Below are 8,872 nucleotides of genomic sequence, written 5' to 3'. Positions count from 1 at the left end.
ATCTTTCCAGGGCCTGATAGTGAAGGCTCTTTTTAGGTCCGATGAGTTCTGGGGAAGATGGATCTGTTTCAGCCCTGGGGGATCCTAGAGGCTGGTCAGTGATGTAGGAGGTAAAGGGGGCTGCCTCACTGAGGACATTGGAGTTAAATCTGAAAGAGGGTGAGGGAACGAGCCCTTGTGATATCTGGGGGCAAACATTCCAGGTAGACACAGTGATCGCTGCAAAGGCCCCCAAGGCCCCTGGGGACTGCAAGGCCCGCTATTCCTGGGTGGAGTAAGCAAGGGGGCGCCCCCGGGGGCGCGGTCAGGGTGCCAGTGTGAGGTGCTGGGGGGAGGGGGCAAAGCTTGTATATACGGAGCAGTGTATTTTGCAGTGCTGGGCATGACCCGATAAGTATTCATGAAATCAATTTACTGGGCTGCTGCCAAGTGTTTCTGGACGAAAGAGCAGAACACAGAGAAAACAGCGCATAAAAAGTCAAGTCAGGGTAAGTATTGTTTAATGAAATACTTGTTTTGCTTTGGTGTGTCTTTGCTGTGACAAATAGTTCTTACCAAGTGGAATTTTAAAAATAAATGCTTAAAGCCCCGGCCGTCAGACCTTGTAGGAACACAGGGTTTTACACTGAGTGGGAAGGGAAACCATTGGCAGGATGTGAGTCGGGGGACACGAAAGGACACCCTGCCCGCTGTGTTGGGAGCGGACTGAAGAGGACGATGCTGGAAATAGGAAGACCAGTTGGGAGGCTGTTGCCATGGGTCCAGGGGAGAAATAAGGAGGTGCAGTGACCATCTGAGGACAGGGGAGAGCCTGTGGGTGCAGTCTGGAGAGAGACTGAACCATTGGTGTTGGACATGCCAGGGTTGGGTTGCCTCCTGGACGTCCGAGGGGCAGTGTAAGTTGGCAGATTCTAGAAGCGTGTATGTAGTATTAAATTAACCTTACCCAAAGAGAGGTCTGGCCTTTGCCCGTGGCTGCTAGAAGGTGGTCTCTAGGCCCTTGGAGTGTCCTGCCCAATAAGAGTGTCTTTGTTTACCTGGTGGCCTTGGCCACTGGACAGTCAACAGTATAACTCCTAACGGGAGCTTTGGGCCACACAGGATCTGCTTTTCCTCCAGGGGGGCTGAGGACGGCAGGTCAGCCCTGTGAACATCAGTCGTGGAGCTCCAGAACTATGGGAAAATACGTGTCTATGTAAGGCACCCAGGCCGTGGTGTTTTGTTGGGGGGCAGACCAAGCAGAGGAGCACACGGTGCAGTAGAAAAATGGGCAAGAGATGCAAAAGAAAACCACAGGGAGGTACCACACATCTGCCACGATGGATAACATTTAAGAAGACTAACATTTTTAATGAAAAAAATAAACAAAACTAGAAGGATGTGAAACAGGGATTTTCATCTAAATTTTACTCGATACTAGGTTTGTGAGGTTCATCCAGATGTTTATAACTGTGGCTTTAATTTTCATTTTTTGATTCCAGAGCAGGTAGACTGGTGCAAGAACTCTGAAAAAGTTTAGGGTTTGACCCAGTGATTTCTGGTTCTGGGTTACAAACAACACACGTGTGTCCACGTAGGTGCCGAAACACACGTGCGGGAATGTTCCTGGCGTTGTTTGTAATCCCTGAAGAAGAGAAACAAATGTCTGTCCGCAGTGGAATAGATCCCTAAATTGTGGTATATTCATAAAATGGAAGATTATACAATAAAAATGAGTCACAGTTCTATATAGTGACACAGATGAATCTGTCAAACCTAATTTTCTGAGTAAAAGATACCAGGCACAAAAGACTACCGTTTTTTTGATTTCCATTTTATATGAGATTCAAAAACAGCCAGACTGGATGACTGTGTCAGAAATCAGGATAGTGGGTACATTTAGGGAAGACGGAGGGTTAGTGACTGGGAGCAGGTGTGAGCGGACGGGGAGAGTTGGTGGACGTTCTGTTTTTTGGACTTGTGTGGTGGTTCAGGACTCTTCACTCTGTGATCATCCAGGGAGCTTTACATTGCTCTTTTGTCACGTTTTGTTATGATTTTCTCTTTAGAGGTTATGTTTCCAGATATAAAAAGTTTAAAGAAGGTTGGGGCTCATCTAAAGAATATGTCTTCCATGAGAAGAGTTTTCAGCATCCAGAATAAACTTTAAAATCTCCGGTTTGCTTTCCGGGTAGGTGTGGGAGTGGCTTACCTGCTACTTACTCTTTTCATCTGTCAGAATCAAAATACTGACTATTTGATGCACAGTCAAGGCGCATGTAGCATATTAGCAGCGTTATAAATAAAAGGATAAAATCAACCCACAAGATTTTGGGGGCACTTGCTCCTGCCATTGACTGAATCCTGTTTCCAGTGGCCCCTTTCTCTGCAGGACATGGGAGAGTGCAGATCTATGGGTCGCTTCCCACGTGTCCACTTTAGAGCAGCCAAGCATCGCTAGGTCTTCTAGGGGCAGGGTCTAGGCTTGCACACTTGGACCTTGTGCTCCCTCTGAAGAGTTAGCAAATATGTGAGTGATCCTTTAAAAAACAAAGAAACCTGTGTAAGTGTGGAAGAGGGTGGCTGCTTACAAAACCTACTTCGTCTTCCTCCGAGGCACGGGAATGAGAATACTTTACCTGCTTCCTTATCTGTTTCCTTTGTAGTTAGGATTCCCCATGTGGAAAGGGAAGCATGGTGGCCATCTAAAGAGTTTGGAGGAAAGAATGATTAATTAGTTCAAAGAGAACACCCACTGATTCTAAGATCATAAAACTTATTCCAGTTTCTTCTCACTCATTCGCCTTGAACGTGGCTCGATACAAATGCCCTGAAGATATGATGGGCCCTTCGTAGTTGATGGGGGTGCTGTGACATGAATTCAGAGAGCACAACACTCCCTGCAGAACTTTGCCAGACAGGAACAAACACTGACTGACTTCCAAAGCTTGTCTAGCTCTAAGCATTGCACAGTTCTTTGAAAAGCTAGAATTGTCTTATGATTGCCCTAAAATTGGAAAATATGAACAGGAAGGGTGGGTGATCTTTACCATATTTTGGAAAGGATCATCAATCCTCAATTAAAACAGCGTGGTGCTAGTGCTTGGCTAGATGGACTGATACACAATAGAAAGTCCAGAAATCGACAGCATAGGAATTTTGTATGCCATAAAGACAGCATTTTTTTTTTTTAAATAGGTTTCATGCCCAGTGCAGAGCCCAAGGGTGGGGCCCGAACCCATGACCCTGAGATGAAGACCTGATCTGAAATCCAGAGTTGGACACCCCACCGACTGAGCCCCACAGGCGCCCCATAGACAGCCCTTCTCATCATTGGGAGTAAAGTGTTGAGACAATGGGATAGTCATTTTTAAAACACCATATACTAGGATAAACTCCAAATAGATCAAAGACTGACATGTTAGGAAAAAAAAAAAAAAAAAACCCCAGACAAAAATACAGGTGAATTCCTTTGATTCTTGAAGTGGGAAAGACCCTTTTTAACTTATCAAAGTTAAGAGACAAATGACTATCTGAAAAAACATTTTACAACACCTGGTACAAAGGGCTCAGCTCTCCGATACAGACCCAGAGCTTCTGGAACCAAAATAAACCATTGTTCCTTTACACATGGTATATCACGTACCTGTGGAAAGAGATGGAGAGCTCTGGGTCCCATTACAGCCAAAGGTCCAGGACAGACTGCTAAGTGAACAGCGGTAGAGAACTTGTTCGCATTATCCTGTGACAGGGCAAGAAAGAAAAGTATATATATGTTTTGTTTCTATTTGCATAAAGAAAACACCGGAAGGGGACCTGAGTGGTCAAGGTCAGTGATGTGGAACTTGACTTCTCAGTGTGTATCTTTTCATGTAATTTGGATTTTTGTATCAAACTATGTATTATAAAATAAAATGAAATAAAATAGATGGTGACCCGTGATAGTCTAGGTCCAATCACATTTCGGTCTTTAGGCATTTGTATTTATTTGTTTTTAAGATTCCATGATGATTATTTTACTGTAAACTGCAGCTCGCAAGGTTGCTTTTTACCCTTTGATAGAGAAATCCCACTCCTGGAAACCCATTCTGAGACACACTTGAAAATGACTGTAGTTTCTGTTAAATAAATTTTTAAGATCCAGCAGGTGACTGGTGAACTAAACAATGGCGCACACCCACTCTCGAATCCTGTGGGTAGTTTCTAGGCCACCGTTTTACTGATCAGCCATTTAGTAGTTAATACTTCGAGTTTAACCCAGTTCTATTTTTGTACGCAGAATAATTTTTCCCTTTAGATTTGCATGTACACATTGTCAAAGATCTGAAAAATAGGTTATGGTGTAAAGAAAAGAACAATGTTCTTTTCCTCCCCAATGTTCCCCCTTTTCCTCTGGGCACATAGGACACAATAAAACCTGCAGCATCAAGATGTGAGACTTCCCCTCCTCTCTTTTTCCCATATATGTGCAGTTGTAGGACTTACAGAGCCAAGCTCATTATCTGTCGTCAGTACTTTAAAGGGCCCACACTGATCTTCCATCAGTCCTGGAAATCCTTTAACTCCTGTGCTTTGCGCCTCTCTTTTCTTTCCTTCCAAAAATCCCCACAGGCAAGGACAATCAAATCAATTAGTAAATAATAGAATTTGTATGTCACCTGTTACCCACTTGTCTCTGGAAGATCTCTGGGACAATGAGATGGATTTCAAGTCTCTCTACTGTCTTATATGGATGTTAGATCTGATTCTGTGGTCAGAACATCAAAACAGCAGACTCGGGATTGTGAAAGACCAGAAGGGAGCACCTTAACCACTGGTTTTCAGACTTGATGGTGACCCCGCTAAGACACGCATTCTTCTTCGTGACCCAGCACATGCATACATATGCCTAACAACGGAAGTGCCCCCAACCTAAGTCCCAGGAAGCCATAGATACCTCAGTGTGGCACGCTCTAATATGTTCGAATCTCTTCGATTACCGACAAGCCGTGAAAAACACTGCTCTAAAGCAACTTTTTTTTTTTTTAAGATTTATTTGACAGAGAAAGAGCACAAGCAGGGGAAGCAGCAGAGGCAGAGGGAGAAGCAGACTCCCCCCCAAGCAGGGAGCCCGATGCGGGACTCGATCCCAGGACCCCGGGATCATGACCTGAGCCGAAGGCAGACGCTTAACCATCTGAGCCACCCAGGCGCCCCTCTAATGCAACTTTTAAATTAGCAAACGGAAGCACAAAGAAGTAGAATACTCAGCTTTATCGATGATGAATGGTCAGGACTAGGTCTCCTCCGCCCTCGATGTTCGATGCCTCAGGACTCAGTACTTTCCCCTTTATACTCTTCTCTACCTCAGTCATCCCCTTGGCGACCTCACCCAGGTTCATGGCTTTACATGCCATCCATATACCAATGATTCTCAAATTTATAGTTCCACCTTAATTCAACTCCGTCCTCCCCAAACTATTCTCAAAGCTGTCAGTCACCTCCATACTACTTAACCAAGAGACTATTCTCAGGCCTGTACTCAATTCAGTCACTCAATCAGCAGCATTTGAACCCAGTTGCTCATACCCCTCATCCAGTTGGTGATCTCATGGACTCAGAATTTCTGACTCCCCCCTCCTCCAGCTCTACCACAGCACACCTGCTTCTCTCTTAGATGACCGCCTTATAAAAACACATCTTTTTCTAGTTCGCTCTTTCAGCCACACTGCGTTTAAAGAAAATCATATATCACTATATTAAAGCCTAAAAGCTACTGAAAAATTTTCTAAAAGTAAAATAAAATTTGAAGGTATCATTTAAAATAATGGAGATGCCAAAAATTAACAAATGTCCTAAAGGACAAACAATAGCCTAATTAAAACCAAGAACTAAAAAGGGATTCCTGCTAAATTATTTAACTTTACTTTGGAAAGTCTCAGCAAATGCAGTACAAAAGAAATAAAATGCTTGGTATTCACACTGAGGAAGACCAAAACAACAACAACAACAATATGTTATTTTGCTGATGACTAGGAAAGACTCAAGGGGCTCTATTTTAAAAAGTACCAAGAAGTGGAATTACAGAAATTGGTAAGGTCACTGGATACAACATATCAATACATTTCCTCCTTCCTAGCAGTAAGACCTAAAAAAGGAAATGAGTCCTCCATTCACAGTAGACACAAGCATACAAATTAACAAACATGACTTATATGGACAGATCAATAGAAAAGAACACAGAAATCTTATTAAGACTTTAATAACAGGACATACAGTGGGAGAAATGGATGGATTATAAATTGCGTTAGGACAACTGGCCATCTGGGAGAATGTAAACTCGGATTCTAAAAGTGCATAAAATTTTAGATGGATTAGAGACCAAAAAATTTTTAGGAAGCAGTTTTTAGAAGAAAACCTAGGCTATTGAATGAATAATGGAGGGGTGGGGTTCAGTTTCTTAACCAAGAAATCTAGAAGCTTTAAAAGATATGTTTCTAACATTTAATATTTGGGATTTTATATAGATCTTTATAACATTCAAATGGAAAATCCACCATAAATAAAATTAGTAAAAAATGCCAAAATTAGAAAACTATCTGCAACAGAGGTGATAAGTAGTTCATTACTATATAAAAAAAACAGTGGGACAAGAAAAACTGCCCAGTGGAAAAGGAAGCAAAGGGATAAGCCTGCATTCTCTGAAGAGTGTATTCAAATGACCAATAAACCTAAAGAAAGGATATACTAGTGACCATGATAATGCACATCAAAGTGACAATGAGAAGTAATTTTACACCCTGTAGACAGGCAAAAATTGAGCCCACACCTTGAGGGGGAGTTATTTTCAGGATACGTCAGCACCAGCTGAAATATAAAATTCACTCTAATCTAGCAAGTTCGGTGCCGGAACTCTGTTGCGCCACAGTGGGCAGTGGTCAATGGAAACAACGTCAATGCTTATCGCTAGGAAATGGATGAACAGCTTATGTTACTCCACGTGGACATTAAAAAGAGGTTTTGACTTGAAAGGATTTCGGAAAGGTTTTAAGAAGCAGTTTGTGTAAAGTCACCGTTTTGTAAATAGCCCTAACCGAAAACCAGAAGGAGCAATCATGCGTGTGTAGGATAGGTGCTCCTAAGAGACCGAGTTCAAAGCAATCATGAATAGCTAGCTACACGCCGGCTTAAGGGCCGGGGAACAGAGATGTGAAGTGCCTGTATGGCAGTTGTTACCGGAAAGCGGGAGCCCAGCAAGACAGTGGGAAAAAAAGATCACCTGAAAAATGGGGGGAAAAAAAGAGTATGTAGGGGCACGTGTAAAAATGAGGCTTTACAACCAACTGAGCTGTGTTTAGTAACCCTGGCTCACCATATGGTGTTTTCTCCTCGGAGGTGAAAGAGGTTATTAAAATCTGTATCCTAGAATTAAATTTCAAAAGCCTAAAGGGACTATTCTGCGGAAAGTGTCCTTCCCTACTTAATATGGTATAGCGCCACCAGAATTGAAAACCCTGTACGCAAAGAAATACGCTCTAGTTAGGGGCAGAGTGGGTTTTCAAATATTAGCCAATCAGGGCAGCTTTGTTTCCTATAAACACAGGAGCCCGGTAAGGGCTTGTGAGCTTCGGCTCCAAAACTCCGATGCAGCCAAGCTTCCTTGTCGGGACCACGGCCAGAAACTTGCGCGCAGCCCCCAAGCCGACCCACGCGGAGGCGCCGCGCCAACAAACCCGACCTGCGCTCCCAGAGCTCAGCCTGCGAGGCCTACCTGGTGGGGCTCTTCGAGGACACCAACCTGCGCGCCATCCACGCCAAGCGCGTCACCATCATGCCCAAGAACATCCAGCTGGCGCGCCGCATCCGCGGAGGGTGTGGCCAAGCTTTCGGTTTCACGGGTTACCCCCCAAGCACTTGTCAGGGGAACCCACATCCGGAAAGGGCCGCTTTAAGCACTACTGTCCCGAAAAGAGCAGGGCCCGGCTTTGAACTCGACGGGGAGATGGAACAGCCAGGTGTGCGCCCGGCGCACGCTCCCAGCTGGGGCCAGAGCGGGGCTCCCATCCCTCCTGGTTACCGGGGATGACTCATTAGCCCCGGGCGCGGACTTCCGGTTTGGGACAAAGTCCCCCAGGTCTTGCCAATACAGTTAACTCTAGGCAAGACGAAGCTCGCTAGGCCAGTGGTTCCCGAGCCGCTAAACGGCACCTAGAAAGGTCAGGTCCGCCGGTGGGAACTGGAGCCTCTAAGGAACTGCGGGGCGGGGTAAGGACTGGCTCAGCACCGCCCCGGCAAGGGAGCCCGGCAAGACAGTGGCAAACTCCGCGTAGGAGCCAGGAGACACGTACTAAAGCTCTTTCCTCCGAAGTATGTTGGTGGCTCTTAAAAGAGCCGTTGGGTTATTGGAGTAAGTTCCAACTGCAACGCTTACTTCTTCTTGGGTGCGGCCTTTTTGGGCTTGGCGGCCGTCTTTGGCTTGGTCACCTTCGCCTTGGCCGCCTTGGGCTTCACAGCCTTGGCTTTGGCAGGGCTCTTAGCTACTTTCTTAGGCTTCACAACCTTGGGCTTCTTGGGGCTCTTGGACGACTTCTTGGCCACAGCCGGCTTTTTGGCCTTTTTCGGAGTCTTAACAGCTTTTTTAACAGCTACCGTGACCTTTTTAGGTTTCTTGGAAGCGCCCGTCACCTTGGCCTTCGCCACCTTCGTGGGGTTGGCCTTGGCTTCCCCGGAGGCCGCCTTCTTGTTGAGCTTGAAGGAGCCCGAGGCGCCGGTGCCCTTGGTCTGCACCAGGGTGCCCTTGCTCACCAGGCTCTTGAGGCCCAGCTTGATGCGGCTGTTGTTCTTCTCCACGTCGTAGCCGGCGGCCGCGAGCGCCTTCTTGAGCGCGGCCAGGGACACGCCGCTGCGCTCCTTG

General features: G+C 45.6%; 1 protein-coding gene across 1 annotated transcript; it reads right to left on the bottom strand.

The window, feature by feature from the left end:
- Positions 1-630: 630 nt before the first annotated feature.
- Positions 631-8,868, bottom strand: LOC115941761 (histone H1.1; the record flags this gene model as incomplete). The annotated part of the gene is made up of 4 exons (XM_081810193.1): positions 631-2,519; positions 2,619-2,684; positions 3,626-3,721; positions 7,730-8,868. A coding segment is annotated over one exon (483 nt), but the record flags the coding sequence as incomplete, so codon positions are not given.
- Between the last annotated feature and the right edge of the window lie 4 nt (positions 8,869-8,872).

The sequence above is a fragment of the Leptonychotes weddellii genome, unplaced genomic scaffold (genome assembly GCF_054177405.1).
Source record: "Leptonychotes weddellii isolate Sample4059 unplaced genomic scaffold, ASM5417740v2 HiC_scaffold_1985, whole genome shotgun sequence".
Lineage (NCBI taxonomy): Eukaryota > Metazoa > Chordata > Mammalia > Carnivora > Phocidae > Leptonychotes > Leptonychotes weddellii.
The sequence above is the reverse complement of the archived record's forward strand: the minus strand, read 5'-3'. Positions and strand labels throughout refer to the sequence as shown.